At 37.5% G+C, this 20,582-nt stretch overlaps 2 protein-coding genes across 4 annotated transcripts; both read left to right on the top strand.

The window, feature by feature from the left end:
* Nucleotides 1–480: 480 nt before the first annotated feature.
* On the top strand, nucleotides 481–5,032 carry si:ch211-214p13.9 (cell surface glycoprotein CD200 receptor 1). Of its 2 annotated transcripts, XM_026145682.1 has the most exons (7): nucleotides 481–863; nucleotides 1,893–1,940; nucleotides 2,499–2,807; nucleotides 3,657–3,923; nucleotides 4,010–4,097; nucleotides 4,193–4,235; nucleotides 4,358–5,032. In XM_026145682.1, exons 1-7 carry the CDS (start codon nucleotides 797–799, stop codon nucleotides 4,424–4,426), a joined length of 891 nt encoding a protein of 296 aa, XP_026001467.1. In that variant the 5' UTR covers nucleotides 481–796; the 3' UTR covers nucleotides 4,427–5,032. The 2 variants fall into 2 exon arrangements, with proteins under 2 accessions (XP_026001467.1, XP_026001469.1); XM_026145684.1 differs by lacking the exon at nucleotides 1,893–1,940 and having other exon boundaries at nucleotides 482–863.
* A 10,427-nt stretch (nucleotides 5,033–15,459) lies between these two features.
* LOC113008099 (B- and T-lymphocyte attenuator-like) lies at nucleotides 15,460–19,796 on the top strand. 2 transcript variants are annotated; one of them, XM_026145258.1, is made up of 6 exons: nucleotides 15,460–15,543; nucleotides 17,003–17,332; nucleotides 17,431–17,478; nucleotides 17,567–17,689; nucleotides 17,784–17,815; nucleotides 18,320–19,796. In XM_026145258.1, the coding sequence occupies exons 1-6, from the start codon at nucleotides 15,462–15,464 to the stop codon at nucleotides 18,794–18,796; spliced, it is 1,092 nt and encodes a 363-aa protein (XP_026001043.1). In that variant the 5' UTR covers nucleotides 15,460–15,461; the 3' UTR covers nucleotides 18,797–19,796. The 2 variants fall into 2 exon arrangements, with proteins under 2 accessions (XP_026001043.1, XP_026001044.1); XM_026145259.1 differs by lacking the exon at nucleotides 15,460–15,543 and having other exon boundaries at nucleotides 16,930–17,332.
* Nucleotides 19,797–20,582: the final 786 nt, after the last annotated feature.

Raw genomic sequence — 20,582 nt, 5'->3', positions numbered from 1 at the left:
GAGTCAGTAATAACACCTGCACCCACATTAATGCTGCATGTAGGCAAGCATGCATAGCACGAGTCTTATACAGCAAAATGTTCTTACACCAGCAAATATGAGACCACAGCAAGACTAACATTTGTCCTACTCAGCAGAAATCATTTCTCTCATCAAATCTTTCGAAATACTGATTAAACTAAGCTGAACTAAGCAGAAATACATAGAATGCTTCATTTATGTCACAAGAAAGGATAAATGTGAGTGTACCATACAAAGTACCAGTAAGCTCGTGATGAATCATCACCTGTGATTACGAACGTGGAGACGAACGTTGAAAGAATTTCATAACGTTGCTCTATTTTTTATGTGTGTGTTCACGCACACTGCTTTACTACATACTACTTTAGAGAGCACAGCTATGTGTCTGGCAAGTGAGGAAATGGGTGTCTTGACTTATCAAACGTCATCCTGTGTGGGAGAAAAAGGCAAGATGTCTCAGTGGAAAGCGGTTTGGAGAGCGGGGATGAGAAAGAAGAAGGGAGGGATTTGTTAGTCACACGATGTATATATTACTGTGTCACAAAAGACTTCAGGTTTGTCTGAAGTCTTTGTTGGAGGACATGCTTCACTTAAATCCAGAGCTTGTTGGGAATAGTAAGGAAATGAAATGGCAAGATAACGGAGGAGAAAGAAAATGCATCTTGGTTTGATGTTACTTTAGAGAGTCTAGCACTGACGGTTTATGTCAGGCCATACTTGAGGTTTTACGGTGTGAGCAGCAAGTTTACAGAGGAGCACTCGAAGACACGCAACGATGAGAGAGACTATGTGGATTTATGTCGTGATCCTGTTCTTGTCTGAAACACAGAGCGTGGAATCAGGTTTGACATGTTCACTCATTTTTCTTGCATTTGTTTTTCAGCTTTCACTACTTACATTTTCTTAAGAGTGAGCAACCTTCACAAACGTAATACATAATGACAAACTCCATGCGGATTCATGTGGTTTACGACACAAGTGAGACATTTTTAAACCTTGAAAATGTTTTTTTTTTTTACCTTTTTTGTGTCATTATACTCTGCGAATGTATTTTAGTGTCAAATATGTGTAGCATGCATAATAACAGAGGTAATTAGTGTTAGATTTGTGGCTCATTTCTATGAAGTGGGTGAGTTGTAAACTGTAAGTGGTTGTGGGCCTCCTGAGATTTCAGTGAAATGGTTGTATTCTGATTCACAGCGTAGACAGTGTGTGGAAAGACTATGCATGACAGTGGGCCAGAGCAGAAACTGGCAGGGGGAAAAGGTGTTCCATAACAGAAGTCAGCCCCGTCTTTTCTGAATGATCAAACTGCCTGGTACTACCCTGGAAATCTTGATTTCACATCTGGGTAAAACTATGATGCAGCTCTTTCTGCATTGTAAGGGGGTCTCTGTTTTAGAGTTGTGGTTTTGTTCACTCACTTTCTGCGTGGTCTTGGTTTTACACCTGTCAGATGTAAACAACTCACTGAACACATCCACCTTGAATTTTCCGTTTCACTTATATGAAATACCGACTGTGTCTCTGGCTTCTGGGTAACGTGGAAGATTGTGATTAACCTTTGTCGGCTTTATAAGGAGCTGAACTTTAACTGTGACATTTTATCGCCCCACATTCGGTGACTGTCATGTTTGTTTGTTTTTTTCAAAAGCTTAAAAAAGTGCAGTTTGTCTCACAGCTCTTTGTTGTTTAACTCTCCTGCATGGCCATTCAATTCATGTTACATCTTAACCGATTAAACTTCAACTAACAGACGACCATCGCTGCTGCTCTGCTGACTGAGCACTTCAAAATGAATATTTTGTTGCTACTTTAATTACTGAAACATTCTACTAACTTTTTCCTTAATTCACCTTCGTCTCTCTCAGGAACTACTGAAAGGGCCCCTGTGAACACCACTTTTCCTCCTATCACTGGTAACAGTCTTTCCCCGTGTTTCTATACTGCTACTGTTCACTATGAGTAAAATATGAAGTGAGAAAGTGTGACTAGCAAAATGTGAAAATGTCAGTACATTATGTTTAATTCCTTTTCTACTGCTTATTGTGTTTCAACCATTGCACAACCTTCTTTACTTAAAATGTATTAAAGCGAAAGAAAAAGTGCTTTAAAGCACTTCAATACTTGTTGAATAAGAAAGGTGCTATTTATTAGTCTTTGTCTGATTCATTACCGCTTTTCGTTCTTTTTCCCCTCTTCCTTTTTTATTTTCCTTTTTAAAAAAAAAATTTTTTTGTAATATATAAAACATTTTTTTGTAGTGCTAATTAGACAAATCTTAAAAATTATTACAAAAAAATAAACAATGTTATGATTTATTTTCTATCTGTGTTTGATGCTGCAGCTTTATTCTTTAAGTAAATATATTTAACATATGCATAACATAAACAAATACTTTCTATTTTTTCTTTGCTTGTCTGCCTTTTTTGTATATACTAGCAAATCTATTATTCACACTTCCTTTTTTTTTCCAGAACGCAGAAATGAACTTTTCAGTAATGGGAGTGATGCTAATCTGACATGCACCGATAAGATGTGGAATGAGACATTTTATGTTATCTGGAAAATTAAATTGATTAACAAAACCCGTTGTGAGATCAACTTTGACAGTCATGGTCGAAACTCAGACACCTGCAATGATGGAAAGTCACTCCGAAACACATCCAATTCTCAGCCATATCTACACATCCCAAAGTTCTCAGAAGATGATGTGGGAATCTACACGTGTGAGTTTGCTTACAGAGGAGGAGCTACCAATTGTGAAATCCACGTGAATATCACAGGTAGGACTTCTGTTATAACATTAGTCACACACCTTGGTACCTCTATTGATATATAAGAATACAGATAGTTGAAATATCAGCCTTCTACCATTCAGCTTATACCTCATAAAGGAGTAAAATGGATATGCATTTATGTTGCTCTGCAAAGTCTTTTCGGTGGCACATTTTTAAAAAGTGATCTTCAGTTTGCCTTTTTTGGACACAAACACATTGTCCTCTAGAGCTGGGATGTGGAACTCATTTAACATCGCGGGCCACATGCAGCACTTTGATCTGAAGTCCTCTGAATCAGGAAAATGCCTCTCTCTGTGAGCGTAAAGAATTTTAACTGCACATTTAATCTAAGAAACAGAAGTGCGGTTTCAGCAGCATGTCATGAAACATTCAAATGCTGCTGCAGCAGATAAAAGACATCTGAAATTTATATAATAGATCGTGAAAAACAGGCTTTTCCTCCAATTTAATTGTTATTGTTTACCTGTTACTTAATTATGTTGGTGTAGTATGAAATACAATAGGGGAGGTCCCTTATCACTTGGAAAAAATCTAAACCTTGAATGAATATACACTTATTTTCATTCAATTATCCAATGGGAGCGATTGGCCAATTCTGGCTCCCGGGCCTCATTTTTGACAACTCTGCTCTCAATGGATCACTGACTTCATTGTTAACATTCTTCATTTAGCACATTTAGATATTTGATCTGAAAATGAAAAACAAAGAAAAATGAAAATAGAGCACACCATGCCATGCAAATCCTATTTTGTGGTGTGGTTAAACTTCTAATATAGGAAGCTTAAACGATTTGTTTTTGTCGTTGTTTCTTTTTTTTGTCTGTTTTGATTTAGTGACTCCTGAAATAAAAGCCTGGATAGAGTACAAAAACAACACAATGGTAGCAGTATGTAGAGCTGAAAATGGAAATCCTGCAGCCAACATCAGCTGGAATCATGCACGAAATTCTTCTGTGCAACAACTGCCTGGGATAAATGGACTTTTTACAGTAGAAAGTCGTTTGGAGCTTCCTGAAGGCATAGATCCAGAAAACCTGAGCTGCACCATCAGTCACCAGAACCTGAACAAGATTGTATTTTTGGAATATCAAAAAGTTAAAGGTCAGGCTTCTACAAACGGAGGCACAAAAGTTACACAACCATGTGCATTTAAGGTATTAACAAACATTTCATTTGTCTCCCTACAGTTTATTCTCTCTGGCTGTATGCACTCATAGCTGGGATAATAATTGCATTTTTAGCGGGACTCTTATTTTTTTTGGTCATGAAGCTGAGGTAACAGGTTTAATTTAACAGAAATTGAATCAAAATAATAACTTGTGTTCTGAGAGTGTCCAGGTTACTGAACATGTTTGTGTAACTTTTGCCAGGCAACACCAACAGTCAGATACCTCCTCCTCCAAATCCCCACCGGTAGGTAAAACTGCCTGTATTTTATAGTTCTGGTTGTTGACTGCACTTTGTCATGTTTTGTTAAAGACACCTCCCTCTGTTCTATCTCTTTTGTCTTCTCTTTTTTTTTCTTTTTTTTGTAGATAGAGGATGTGGAGGAAGTGGAGCCCTATGCTAGCTATGTTCAACGTGTGAACTCTATCTATAACTGATCTGCAGATATGTTCACAATGACAAAAGAAAAAGAAAAAAGAGCGTGCACATGCATCACAGCCTAAATGCAACAAGTCTTTGTGAGAAACTGAGGGCTGTGAAACTGAGAAAGGGTGAAATAGTAAAGAGAGGGAAGGATCAAAGATTTTCTCTGAAAGAGGAAAGTTTCTCGCTTTAAATGTATCCTAATAAACACTTAACTAATGGAACGGGGGATGTACCTGATGTCTGCCCACCACTTTGTGTGGGTCTCAAGGAGAACATTAACTAAAAAATGCACTGAACTGCTGAAATGAGGAGGCTCTTGAGCCACATGCAGCATGTAAGACTACAGAACTACAGACTTTTGATAATGCTGATGAAATATATTAGCTACAATTATGTACAAATACACTTATTTAAACATTAACAGTTAAATAGATGATCATTTCTTACATAGAATCATGCTGGAGTGGCTACAGTAAAAGCACCAAGCAACGAAAACATGCATTTTAATCACATAGCTGTCTCAAGGTAATGTGGACAATGCCATGTGAAGTATTTATGTTATGTATGAATGTGAGATGATATGATTCTTTGTATTAAAGTGCATGTATAAATGCTGACTTCATTTTAGCTACATTCTTCAGACTTAGGAACAACATTAGTAACGCTGCATCAGAGCAACTCAGCAAGATACACCAAAAAGAGTCAAAACAGTTGTTCTCAACATTTTAACAGTGATATCTGCCAAGGTGACTTTTTCATTGTTTGAGGGCATGCACTAAAAATACAATCAATACTAATTGTCACTTTTTTCATAGTGAATGTGTAAAGACTCACCTCAGTACAGTAACAGTGACTAATGCAGTTCCGAGAAAAGAAACTAGAAAAAGGAACTATTCTGCCCTCTACTGGTGAATAATAGAATTTATGTTGCTACAGGATTAAATGATGCAAGGCGTCTGAATAATTTCACTGATAGAAGTCAATCTATTCCTCCGAGTTTGAAAGCCATTATTTGGTCTTTGGGAATAGTTCTCCGGACTTCTTGAAGGACATTGAAAGCCCTTATTTGGATGTTGGCTGCCTGTTCTCTTTCAAGATGATCCCACACTGTATCAATATTGTTGAGGTCCAGGCTCTGGCGAGGCCAAGCCACGACTGTTTTCCATTGGCAGTGTGTTTGGGATCATTGTCATTCTGAAAAATGAAGCTGTTCCAGCTTCAGCTTCATTCCAAATGCTTTTGCATGGCGGTTGAAAAGCTGATGGCACATTTCTGCATTCATTCATCAATTCTGACATGATCACCAACACTATACTCATTAACAATGATCTAAACCAAAAGTCAAAGTTTCTCTCTCTCCATATACATAAATATATATATACACACATGTATGTCAGTGGCTTCACACTTGTTCTTTTCAGTAGCTTTAGTAAGTGATAGAGGGTAGATCAGAGGCAAGAGCTGCAGTGACTATAATTGTATTTCCATTATAATGAGAGAACTAAAAATTTGCCTCACAAATATATCCCTATTTTCACAGCCTGACTATTTGAACTCTTACAGTGACTTAGCACATTAACATGATTTCCTCTTAAAAGCAGAAGCAAATAGCAAAACTGGTTTTCGTTTTAAATTGAAAAGATTTTTTTCTTCTTCTTTCAGTTTTTCAGACATGCAGTTTATTCATACAGCAGAATAAGAACAGATGGGGTAAATAACAGTACTCTGCCATGAAGTTAAATGTATAAATAATTCTGTTGATTAGACAGATTCAAACTAAAAGGCACAAAAAACCATCTCTCAAAGAAAAAACAAACAAACAACTTCTCAACCTTTCAGTGTGTTTGTAGTATATTGGGGCCTGTGGAGTGCTTCTTACATGCTGTGAAATGCTTCTGACTATGTGTGGTCTGGACTATCGTTTTATAATGTGGCAATAGATCAAATTACACAAACTGTTTTCGTATTTGGTTGCACATTTGGATTGCATTTTAGGTTTGGGCAGTATTAAGTTTGAAAACGCTTTCTGAGGGAACTCAATATGGGGCGTTGTGAAACTGATTAATGGTGGAGCAAAGAGTTGGCATTGTTTCAGCACCAACCACCAGCAACAGACTCTAGATAATGATCAAACCTTCCTGAGCAGCACCTTACAGCAGATGCATTCATATCAACAAATTTGTCTCTCAAAAACCCCCAAACAGTTCTGCCATTATTGTTGCACATGCACGCTATGAAACCACAAAATACCAGTTCTAGACTTTCCTATGCAAACAAAATGTTAGGTATGTCTGAGAATGTGGTGGACATTCTCAGACTTTCAGTTGTGGTGTGGCAACAGTCTCAAAAAGGTCAAACAGGTCAAAAAGTCTGAGTTTCTTCAGGGAAACTTCTCTTTAAAGAGGAGCAAGTTTTGAATTTGTGCTGTGATGTTTTAGGAACTTGGGGCCAAAACATAAATCACATAACCTAACCTAAAGCTAAAGAAACACAACAAAATATAACTTCTATTTCAAACATTTTCAAATTCACATTAAAATGTCACACATGGTGGCTTTAAGACTTCATCGATTCACTTGTAAGTAGTAATTGCATGCCACAAACTTCTGTATTTCCTGATTTGGATGCATTGCCCTTCTCAGAGAGGTCCAGAATTGATGAAAGCTTGTTGGCTTTCTTCTGATTTTTCAAATCTTTTAGTAAAGTCCCGATGTCTCGAGAATCGTGTCATCTCTCGCAGGTTCGTCTGCAATGCGAGTTAGTCTTCTTGAGGAAGAAACACCACCACCATGTTCTGGTTAAAACGTTTCTTCAATTGTGGAGAGAAACTTCTTTCTGGTTACTGTACATACTTCCGCAATCAGCTGCTGTTGGCTGTTAATCTTCTCATTTTGGCAGTTTCTTTGATAATCAAGATCTGCTCTTGATTAAGCTAAGAATATAAAAAATAAAGTGACAATTCAAGTGCAAACAAGTTCTTGCATGCCTTTACCTGGCATCAGATATTTTCTGCAACTCACTTGACCGAACAAATGCTTCCACTTCCGTTTGTTTACCCCATAAGTACATAATCATCTGGACATTCGTCTTTAGATGAGCACTCAGATTCAGACTGAGGCTGAAGTGCTGCAGGAATATTAACTGTAGCATAGTCGCAGTCGTCGTCGGTGATCTGGTTTGTCGGTGGTCTGTTATGTCTTGCTCCTTTGGCTTTGTCGTGGTTAATAGAAGCATACGTTACATCTTCGTTGGGTTGCTGGAAGAGAGAGAGTGAGATGGGTGATCATCTACCCGTATTGTGCCCATCAAATAATTTATTCTACTTTTTACACTGTGTTTCTGCAGCTGGCATATTTTGAAATGTGTCTACATGCCGCGGGTTCCTGTGTAGTTTGTTTTACGGCAGAAGCCTCATGTTAATCTTCTCCAAGTATGTAAATCCAAAGTGGAACACACCCATGTCTTATGAAAATCATGAGCTGATAACGGTGAAGATTTATGGTCAACAGAAATAGAACCAAAATTAATGCGGGGATGTCTACCTTGTCATTCGCGGTCTTATCATCTGGTTCAGAATCCCCTGAAAGAGGAAATATGGAAAAATCATAAAATTATAATAGTTTTTTCTTTTGTTTATGATATTTATCACATTTATACTGGGGAAAGTAACACAAAAGCAATAAGAAATTAGTAATACAAAATAGCTTTTACCTTTCTCTTTCTTCTTTCTGAAAATAAAGCAAATTGAAACGATAAGCTACCAAGGACCACAATGTTAGCACACACAGAAGAATAACGCCTTTGGATAATACTGCTTATTGAGTCATATGTCTTTCACCTCAATAAATCATATAAAATATTATCTGTGGCAGCAGGTGTGGGCTTTAGCCTACAGCAGTGTTTCCTTGACAGCTTTAACAATTAAGCGCTTGTGCTGCAACAGGAAACACTTTACATAGACCTACAATCAACACCTGTTTATAACCAACTGAATATGGCAGTGAATAACCAACGAGGGCATCACGCTTTGCATATTTCTAGACTTGCCATTTTAGACGGTAATATATTGAATATGTAACGCAACAGCAAAATATGTTCTTTGTATTTGACTTAGTTCTTGTAAGAAGACAACCAGAACCCAGGGCTATTTTTATCTCGTAACCACGGTTTCCTTGCTAGAGGAAATGTAGAAACTTCTTGTAAAAAACTGCACAATCATTTCATTTAAACTTTTTTTTTTTTTATAAATATTTTCGCTGTAGTTAATTCACAAATACCTTAAATATATTTTCTGCATTTACAGCAGTTAAAGGAGTGTTTTAGAATACATCACATTCTGATGAATAACTTTGTAATATATGAAAGTCCCCACTTATAGGAATGTGTGAATGAATGTATGAGCGTGTATGATGACTTACCCTGAAGCACAGTTTCCCATGACGATCCCACAGAGTGCCTGGTTGCTGGAGAAGGGCCCCTCGGCCTGACGCTGTAGTAGATATGAGCTGATCGCTTCCTTGCATCAAACTGCATATAGGCCACAGTAGTGAGGAAGTGGTAGAAAAGAGAGGCAGAGTGAGAATGAGGGAGAGAGAGAGAGAGAGAGCAAGTGAGAGAGAGAGAAGCAAATGTGCTATCACACCAATAGGAAAATAACAGTACTGATGTAGAGGAAAACGGTCAGTACTAACAAACAGCATACAAAATATAATGTGACACATTGATATTAATACGGAAATGCTGTAACACTTTGCTGACACAAAATACTAAATTTTTTGAGCGCTCTATTCATATAAAATTGTGTATATCTATATGGATGTACTTGTATGTATGTGGATATATTGGTTTGTTGGGGGTTTTTTTTATGTCAGAAATAAAAGGTCATCATCATCGTCACCTACTGTATTTGCTGTAGTTTAAAATATTTGCCATTGAGCAAACATGAAATATCTGCATCGTGAGATAACACAGAAGTGAGTAGTTACTGTAATGTATTTTGTTGTCAGTGTATGGTGTCATTTGCATGTCTGTGTAAATATTTTTGATGTGCAACAACAGGAAGTCAGTGATCTTTGCTACATGGAAAGTCCAGGTTTGGTTCACAAACTATTTATTGTCAGCAGGAAAAAGAACCACACCTTCATATTCATTCAGAGAAATGTCTGGATATGCACCACCTAGTAACACTCTGTACAGGAAAGGCTCAAAGAATGAGCTCAGAGTGGACAAACTGAAGACTTATCACATCATTTTCTTTTCTCTAATGATGAAATAAATTATCAGATAATCACACCAGATAATCATCTTTACTGATATGTTTTCAAATATAATAAAAACATTGCAAATTTTGTGTTTGATTGACTTTACTTTTGCTCGAAATATATTTAGTGACAGTACGATAGTTAGAACTGTTGTTATACACTGAAAAGATCCTGGGTTTGAATCCAGTCTGGGGCCTGGATGATGTTTGCATGTTCTGTCTGTGCCTGCATGGATCCACTGCTTCAGCTTTTTCCCACAGTTCAAATATATTTATGGGTTTATCAGGGGTGTCAAACTCAAATACACAGTGGGCCAAAATTCAAAATGGAACAAAGTCGCAGGCTAACATTAATATTTATTGAAAAAAAAATCTTCCTCCAGATATAAGAATGAATCTTTTCTTATGGACTCAAACAAGTTTAGCTAAAAAACTGAATATGGAACAACAAAGCTTAATACTAAACAATATATATATTAGCTGTATAATACCAGTAGGCCAGCTCTAATAGTAATTTGGTATGGCTTCGCGGGCCAAATGTAACTAGGCTGCGGGCCAAATCTGGCCCGCGGGCCAGAGTTTGACACCTATGGTTTAGATTAATTGATTATTCTAAACTGACTTTAACTGTGAATCTGAGTGTGAATGCTCTATGTGTCAGCCTTATAATACACTGGCAACCAGTCCAGGCTGTACCCTTTTGCCCTGTGACAGCTGGAACAGGCTCTAGCCCCCCTCCGTAGATTGTAAACAAGGATAAGAAATCCTTCTTCGTGGCTCAAGAGTTGGGAGTTCACCTTATAATCCGAAGGTTTCTGGTTCGAGTCCTGGCTTGGACAGTCTTGGTTGTTGTGTCCTTGAGCAAGACCCAGTTGCCTACTGGTGGTGGCCAGAGGGCCTGGTGGTGCCAGTGTCAGTGCGCCCCAGGGTGGCTGTGGCTACAATTTAGCTTGCCATCACCAGTGTGTGAATGGGTGGATGACTGGATGTGTAAAGCGCTTTGGGGTCCTTAGGGACTAGTAAAGCGCTGTACAAATACAGGCCATTTACCATGCTTATATTAAGAAAATCTCTGGTATACTGACGCATCAATATGTTCTTTTTAGGAACAAATCCTATAGTGAGTATTCTTTATCTTTTGTGGTATGATAATGTATTCAGAATTATTATTGAATTACACAATACTGTTTGCTTAAAAGGGGTCATATACCTTATCCATGGGTCGCACTGAACACTAGTTTCCATCAGGTGTGAGGTGGTTTCTCCCTGAACAGACACAGAGAGAGACAGACAACCATTCACATCCACACCTAAAACCAATTTAGCAGAAACAGTGAACCTAACATGTCGTTGGGATGAAGCAGGAGTAGCCGGACAGAATCCATACTGATGGGTTTGAACATTAACTTCTTAGTTTGCAACAACGGTACACTTCACAATGCCAGCCTTATGAACGTTTGTGTATTTAACAAAATACAAGCTAGCTAGCTATAGTTAGCGAGATAGCTAGCTTGATAGCTAGCCAACTACATAGATAGGCAAGGTCAAGACACCCTGTTGAATTTCAAACTAACATCAGACTGAGGAAGATGGTGATTTAAACAACTTTGAACGTGGCCTGAGCATTTTAAAAACTGTCTGCCTCCCCCATATTCATCTCCAGGGTTTGCTGAGAATGAACCGAAAAAGGGAAAACAGCCAGTGAGCAGCAGTTCTCTGGTTGAAAATGTCTTGCTAATTCCAGAAGTCAGAAGAGAATGTTCAGTCTTCTTATGATAATAGTAAAAAAACAAATAGTTCAAAAAACCAATTGTTTGCACGAGTGTATGCTGAAGAGCATCTCTGAATGCACAACACATTGAACCTTGAAGCAGATGGGCTACAGCAACAGAAGAGCACACTGGGTGCCACTCCTGTCATCTCGGAACAAAAAACAGAATCTACAGTTCACATTAGGACACTGGAAAATGTTTCCCGGTCTCAACTTCTGCTGCAAGATTCAAATGGCAAATTCAGAATACAGTGTAAACAAAATAAAAGCAAGGCTCCATCCTACTTTGTATCAGTGATTCACACTACTTCTGTCCGTTGAATGGTGTAGGATATATTTTCATGGCACACTTTGGGTCCTTTAGTAGCATATTTTAAATATCACAGCCTACCTGAATTATGTTGCTGACCATGTCCATCCCATTATGATGACATTTTGAAGGCCATTTTGAACACGATAAGAAAATGTTACAAATCTAAAAAGGATCTGCAGCCAGTTTTTGACCATGACAGTGAGTTTGCTGTACTCAAATGGCCTCCACAGCAGATCTCAACCCAGTAGAGGAGCTTTAGGATGTGGTGGAACATGAGATTTGTATCATGGGTAGTGATGGGCAGATGAAGCTTCAAGAAGCACTGAAGCTTTTCATCCAATTGGTTCACCCCAGTGCAAAGCATCTTGAAGCTTCATTTGCTCTAGTAGGACATCTACTGGACGTAAAAATATTAGTTGGCATGAATTTGAAGAATGTGGCCTTTTGCACACAGCCTGTAAATGTCAACAACAAAAGGAGTGTGTAAAACATGTATATTGTAGTGATGGCAGTATACTGTGTATATTTATACTGGCAGTATGGAAAATGATTATTTGGAAATGCTTAAAATGGAAATGATCATTTACTGTGAGGTGAGGTGTGGTTGGGGTATGGACAGTGGTTGTGCTTTTTTAACGTTGAGGTATGGACAGCTACAGACTGAGGCCTCAGTCCTGCCTGTTCACATTTTATTCAGTAAAAACTAAATTTTCACTGCTTTTATGGCCTTTTTAGTGGGGAGAACATAGGATTTAATGATTTAACAAATCTTTTAAATCCTTTATCCTCCACAATGGCTGGGAGTCAATCACTATGCTAACCAGGTCTTCATCTATTTGAGATTGTTCTCCTGAGGAAAGACAATAAAGACAAAGCACAAATATAAATATCACACACGTAACTTATTGCAGTTGTATAATATTGTTATATCATTTAGTAACATTACAGCAGTGCCTAGATGAGGTGTTGTTGTTATATCCCAGCCCCCTGGCACATAGCAAACACTTCACCTTGTACAAAAGTAAAGACAGCTTAACATAAATTGTATTGCACCATCAGTATTATGAAAATACATCTTCTGTAGAAATTAACATACCTTGTTGGGAGGAATAAGATCAAATTATTATTTTTTTTTAGTTTATAATAGGGTTTATTCGCTCGGTCAGCAGGTGGCGGTATCCTCGTACACTGGGGAGTACACTGCCATTAAACGAACAGAAGAAGAAGAAAACATCTGCACATGCGGGTAGACCCGGCTGCAGCTTTTTTTTTTTTAATTTTTATTATTAACAATTGAAACAATACAGTCACAAACAACATAACACATTCATTACACATTATAGTGCAAATGAACTGGAATAAGATCAAAATGTTCCCACACAGGGGAGGACATCCTCCTCTTCTTAGCTGGCTCCATTCTCTCCTGACTTTCTCTCCTCACTCTCATAAACCTCCAAACGGTCTCCAAACTCTCACTAACCGCAACTCTCCATCAAACACCCACATTTTGAATAAAGTCTGAGGGGTTTATATCGCTGTCATAGCTCGCGGCGAAGTTCAAACCACTTCCTGAACCAGTCACGTGGTACAGCCGGTCAGCGAGGCTTCGGATGTCATCATTTTCAGCTCCTCCCATAAATGAAGCACGCCTCGTTACGCGCATCGCGGAAACGCCACCTCCATTACTCGAAGCCTCGATACAGAACGTCACATCACTAATCATGGGTGTGCAACTGACATATCTGGAAGCTGTGTGATACTCTCATGTCACTGTGGTCCAAAATGTTTATCTATAGATAACTACCAAAAGCTAAAAGAGAAATAAATGATTATATTAATTTTGTACAGAGACACACATAATGGCATATCCACATGAAGTAACACACAATTTTCCACCAGATGATGCTGTTGGAAAAGTATGCTCTGATTCACATGACCCTGAAAAGCATTGTCTACAAACTACATAGAAAGGTGAATGTGAACTTACACCACCTGCTGGCTGCACAGACAGAGCAAAAAAGAGTAAAAACAAAAGTCATTCTTGCTGTATACTTCAGATTTCTAACGCACATGTATGTACACAGGTTGCAGCATAATGAAGGCTGAAGCATGATCGGTATTATAAGTTGTTCATATAAGTATACTGGTAACCCGAGTGTGAAGAAAAGATTATTTTTTTGTGTAATAATTGATCCAATTTTCCTGTTTAAGTCTGAAGAAAACTATCAGAAATTCTTCATTTTCTGGGGCAAAGCTAAAGTGTTCTTTTTTAGATAGTGAATTTGTGCATGTTAACACTTTGACCCTCAGTTAATAAAACAAAATAAAACAAAATAACAGCATGTTTAAGTTTTGTTTAAAAAAACCCTGCTGCATCTTCATTTAAAAAAAAAAAATGCAATGCTCTAGGACTGTATTGTGGAATGTTCTTACAAATTTAATACTACTTTTTAGATCTTTTGGTTTGTTTTTACATACCCATAAAGGAAAACAAATTTTAACATAACTTATTTTCCAAACTGACAAATGACAAAACTACCAAACAAGAAATTAATTAGCAAACAAAAAAAGAATTACACAGAAGTGCTGCTTGCCACGAGGCGTAACAGGCCGCAGGCAAGTGGAGTGCCCTGTGGGCTGAAAAACGTTGAAACTCTTAATCAATGCTTAAAACTTACCATAATAGTAGAAGACACCTGACCTCCCTAAGGGGGCCCAGCCTTCCTCCTCTAACTCCTGTTTAAACAAAGCTATGGACAACAATGAAAGCTACTTCATGAATATAAAAAGGAGCTATTCTCACATTAAATATAATTCACAGTTAATATAATCTTAACTGTGGAGGAGAGACGCCTAATACAAGTATACCAGTCAGACAAGCAGTTGTTTGACTGGTTCCAGATTAATTATGAGATAATGGTGAAGAACGCTGGTTAGAGGGGCCCCGTTGAATTTCTGCACAGGGCCCTAACAGTCTCTACTCTGCACTGGAAAGCTAGCTTTAGTTAAGTGTACAATTTCAAGCAGGTCCAATAGCCACCTTTAGAAACTCAGGGTCCATATAAAGGTGAATGAAACAACTTCTGTAAAATAACTAAACAACTGTGGATAATGCTTCCAGCACTAAGGATCACGATGGGGGTTTTAAAAATAGGGGTTTAATTATAGTTGAGAAGCAATGACAAAACATTTCCTAGTCCCCTAAAGCCCCGCTGATAAATCTCCAGTCATAAACCAAACAAATTCAAATTCAAATTCAAATTTTATTTGTCACACACACACAACCATACACAGTATGACATGGGGGTGAAATGCTTGTAGCTGTACAATGCCCGACCATTAAATGACAGAAGAAAAGTTTTACAATATTTACAATTTACTACAAAAATTTACAAATTAACTTAGGAGAGCATCCAGCACGGCAGCCGACCTCACCAAGCCAAAAAGTTAATGGAACTACTTGAGTCGAAGTACCGAACTACCAGCGAGATACTGGAAAAGTACTTCTTTGATTACATAAAGTCCACTCCTCCTTAACATTGCTGGAAACTTTGTTAAGTAACAGCATACTGAATTACACAAAATGTGCCGAATGGTCGTGGCATGCGTGTGGGATGTCAGGAAGTGGTGAGCCTGTCACATGTGAAAAAAAGCCCCTGACGTACCTACAGTCAACTATTTGAAAACTTTCAGGCTGTGAGCATGTTGAGCCTAAAGGATAAACTGAATTATCTGATAATATTTTGCTGCTGTGTGTTTGTCTCTGTCCATGGAAGCGGCAAAGGTAAACATAGATATTATTTTATTGATGGACTAGCTGTTATAGATGTGCCATGGTTGTTTGAGGGTAGGAACACTTTAGAGCACACTGCTAGAACATAGACTAGAGAGATATAGAGTAATCATTACTGAGGAACAAAGATAGAAGTTTAAAACTATTTATTTAATATTTAACATAATGAGTGTGAAAAAAACACGACAGAGATTAAAATGCTTAATTCAACTTTCTTTAAAGTTGTACCAAAAACAAACAATGTAGCACACTTTATTGTTATTGTTGTATACATGGCGTTGTTGCTGGACTAAATAAAAAGAGTATGTACAGCCATTTAACAATACATACATTTTATAATAGTGACGTACTTCTGGGGCACGCTATGGAGTTTAAAAAAAATAGAGAGATGATATTTTATGTAACGTCAAATCATAAAGGCACACCTAATTAACCAAATAATCAGATGTTGTTCTTGGAAAAATGTGCTGATATGAATTATTTGAACATGGCATGACAAATTTGGGCATATTTATGTGTTACAGCCACTATGATGGAAATTACATGTCAATATTATAGATGATGAGGGAAAATCGTAGAAAATATGTGAATATTTTTATTACCTTTTATTACCAGGGCATATGGGCACTACCTCGAAGTATTATTGGCTTCTTGTCTATCTGTAGATTTGTTACACCTCTCATCATTAATATTAGGTTTCTGAGGTGTCTATTATTTGACTCAGCACTGAATTATGTGTGAGTAAGACTAAAGGGCTTTTGCTTCAGATCAGGAGGTGCATTCTCTCAGTGTAAACCAGAGTAAAGGTAAAATCTGCAACTACATTTCCCTCTGTGGCATGCAGCCTCACGGCACTAAATCTCAACCATGCCACACAAAAGCCACACAATACAATACAGTTCCTTTATACAATGCATATTATCATAAAGTTTATTGTAAAAACATTAATTAAACATTAATTAAATCATGTAAACATTACATCTGTAGCAGATAAGATAAAACTTAAAACAAATCTTTACAAACATGAATCTTAATCTTATCTTGCGCAAGTAAATGGCCAGTAAGTCCTCCAGTTACTGAGGAAACAATACTGATAGAATGAAATACAAACTGTATAAAATAAATTGTCTTATGTATAAATATACATGTGAATATGAAACATGTTGTTTTTAAATACACAGCATCTAATTACCATTATGTCTATATTCTCTCTGTCTTTGAAATGTTAGCACTCCAGAGAGCTCTGGGACATAATTAGACTAATAAAATGACAGATAGATAAATAATTAAGATGGACGACATGTGTGGGATGGGACAATTTATATAGTATTAAGATAAAAAATGTATTTCATTGTTGTGATCACAAAAGAAGAAAATATGCTTTACGTAAACAGGCGTTAATTCTTTTCTGGTAAGAATTACGCATTAATTTAAAAAAAAATAATTGCAGGTCTACATGCTTCGTGTGATGTTGCGATTATGGTCCGAAGAAACAGCACTTGGAAGACTCCTCCACGACAAAGTCTGACAGTCAGCTGTCCGGTTATACACTGTGGAGAAACGCTGGAGGTCACCTGGTGTAAACTCTTTGACTCAGTCAACTGTGAACGGATTCATGAAACAAAAAATGTGAAGATAACACAGAATCCTGATAAGGATAAGCTGATCTCATATTTAAATTTCAAGGAGATTTCCATTCATGACGATGGCATGTACAGATGTGGTTTACTAGGATATAATGGCAGCGTAATCAGCCATTCCATCATCATCTCAGTATCAGGTATGCTTTCAGATATATTTTATTCTTCATCAGCATTAAAATATAAAATAATAAAATATGAAGTGTTAATTCTGTCTACTATGTATCATTCCCTGAAGACATGTACCAGGGAGTTGAAACCCCCGATAATAATGATAAAAATGCAGGTGAGAAGCTTTATTTGTCAGAAAATCACTGCCAACATTTTCGTGGATGCAGTTTAGCACGACTGATCTGGTGATTCTGCTTTTGTAGGAACAACACTGAGCCCTGATCACAATGAAAACTGGAGACCATACTTCTACATTTGTTTTGGCATAGTGCTTCTTATTCTCATACTGACTGCCCTCATCTTCTTGAGTTCTTGTGACTGGAAACGTAAGAGCACTAATTTTTATTTTGGATGGTTGAAACTGATTTCATTGAATTTACCATCTAAAAATGGGTAATTTATTTATTGGCTTTTCTACAGGAGTGCTGACCTTAAACTACGTAAAGGGAGAGGTAATGTTGGTCATATCAAAATATATTTTTGGGATATTTGGGGGGACAAAAAGTATTATTTATGCACTGTTATTTTGTTGTGAAGCACTTTGTTATCCTTGTCTTGAAAGGTGCTATATAAGTAAAATTTTACTTACTCACTTTTGGAGCCAGCGTCTAATGGCACCTTGAAGTAGTATAATTTTTGACTTTTTTTTCAGGGTACTTTTGGTCTAACAACAGGCTTGAAAATAGGAGAACCCGTAGTTTCACTCACTGATGAACAATTTCTTTCTTTTTGTTTCAGTTTGAATGTTTTTATAGGCCATAAAATAAACAAGTAATACAGTATATAACATTTTGTGAGCCTCTGACAACCTGGCAGGCTGATTTTACTTGTTTTCTAAGCTAATTATCTTCCACCTTGCTTAAGATTTATTGTCATGGGAGTGTCGAGAATTTTTTTTTACTAATATATTCTAATATATGTTTAATATATTCTCATTTTGGTGTTTTGTGCCATAGGAAATGCCGACTCTTATGATACCAGACCTCCCTAAATGGAGCCCTCCTTCCACTCCTGTCCCACTGACCAACTTGTCTGTTTTAAATGACATCTATTCATCATACACTCCAGAAAGATCAGTATCACCAGCTTCCCAGCCCGGTTCGAACCAGATTTCAGCTTCAAATCCAGCACTTAAATATCAAGACTGTGAAGTATATGGTATCATCAAACATAGACACGCTACCAAACAGGGTGGAAAATATCACACCATGACTAACCAAGTTAAAAACCCAGAGTCTTCTTTCACTGCTGAAAGACCAGGATCACCAGCTCACGAGCCGCATGAGTACCAGATTTCAGCTTCAAATCCAGCAGTCAGAAATGAAGACTATGCAACGTATGCTGTCATCAACCACGGCAAACCTGCTGGAAAACGGCACACCGAGACTAACCAAGTTAAAAACCCAGAGTATGCTGTCATCAAATTTTCCTGAGTGTTGTTGATTTTAAATGGACACTTGCAGATGAAAAAACTGAAAAATGTTTTGCAAAATGTGGTGGAGTCATGTGATGAAACGTACAGCTGTACAGCCATACTGCAGAACAGATGAATGGAGGAAGCTTGTGGTTCTCTAAGTGAACTGCATGTCTTCTAGAGTTATCGTGACTAAACCGGAAGCAGCAGTGACTTCATTCTCTAGCCCTCAGGTTTGTTCCCAGCAGCAGCACTTCTTTTTCAACTAATAATTTATTGTACTTTGTATTGTGCTTCTGATGTCATCTGATTCCAGTCCTTGTATTGACTTGACTGCAGTAACTGTCGTACTTTCATAAAAAGGTCATAAACAGATTTCTTCTTGACAGACAAATAACACTTAAATGCAGTTTTCTGACTGATTTGTTATAGAAAGATGGCAGTCATTAAAAAAAGACATGTTAATCAGCACTAGAGAGATTTAAGAGATATGAACAGTTTCTCATACCTGTGCCTCATACAGCGCATGTTGTTTTTGTCACCACTACTGTCAGAGACAACACCTTGCCTATTGACCACAGAAGTGTGGTTTAGTTCAAATGTGCAGGAAGTTAAAGATGGAAACATTTCTGACAATGACATTTTGTGAACAGGGGACGCTCAGCTTCAACCACATGTACGCATTGTTAATATTGCACTTTGGGCAATGGCCTTATTATTGGTCCTGTTTTTCACAATAGACTACAGACTCTATAGGTATGATTTTTTTTTAATGTTGCATTCAGTATAAGTTCAAACCATTGATTCTGCCCATATGTTTTTACTGAGGCATATATGGTGGGGGGACCAGGGAAAGTTTTTTCATATCTATACGACCAAACATTTTTTCTTTTTGAAATCACAGAAGTTGCCCCTCGTTCTTAGAAAGAATTCAGATTTAAGGTACTTGTGAACTGCCTTCGCTTTTAATAATTTCGAGCTGTGGCCATCTTTTACTGTATGTGCAGTGTGTGATATCAGCTAACAGGTCAATAAAGCAGTAATGCATGATCATAATTTTCTTGTCAAGTCTCAAAAACAGAAATTGACAGAAAATAACACTCATTTACTACATTATGCTTGTGGAAAGGTTTGCTGTGATTTATAAGCTGGTGAGCAGTGTGCCCAGGCTCATACCATGGAATAATGAGTGCTTTTAATATGTTTATTATTTAATATTTCAAGTTTTTTTTTAACCTTCATTACTTCTGAAATACAATAGCCACATGAAATCTTAAACACAGAAAAACACATTTAAGCTCTTATAAAAACGGCCAATCAAATCTAATTTTCACCTACTCCAGCCAAGATTCTTTCTTTATTTACAATATGCTTTTTTCCCATAACTTTGAGCATCAATATAATGGGATATACATGTCTTTTAGATAGCTATATGCTGCCTATCTGTGTCTGTTACGACTGTGATCGTAATCATGTGTGAATTTGAGTGTCCAGGTGCTCCTCCGGGATTGGTGGATGGCTCACACCAGTTGGCTGAGGACTGCGAGACAGCGGATAAGAAGAGACCGCCTGGGACTGCCAATTCATTCATCCTCGGCCCAACCCAACCGGCAGACCGTTCACTGTGTCACTATATTATGTTAATGTAAGAGCATGTAGGGGTGGACCGCCTTTTTGTTTGATCAGTTTTCTCCTGTTTTTGTTAGGCAGGGAGGAAAGTGATTGCCGTTTGGTTTAGTTCTTTTGAGTAGGTAAGTTGTGTTTATTCCTGAGATAGGTTACTTTTTGTTTGTTGTTTTGGCCTT

This window comes from Astatotilapia calliptera, chromosome 16, assembly GCF_900246225.1.
Source record: "Astatotilapia calliptera chromosome 16, fAstCal1.2, whole genome shotgun sequence".
Lineage (NCBI taxonomy): Eukaryota > Metazoa > Chordata > Actinopteri > Cichliformes > Cichlidae > Astatotilapia > Astatotilapia calliptera.
The sequence above is the reverse complement of the archived record's forward strand: the minus strand, read 5'-3'. Positions and strand labels throughout refer to the sequence as shown.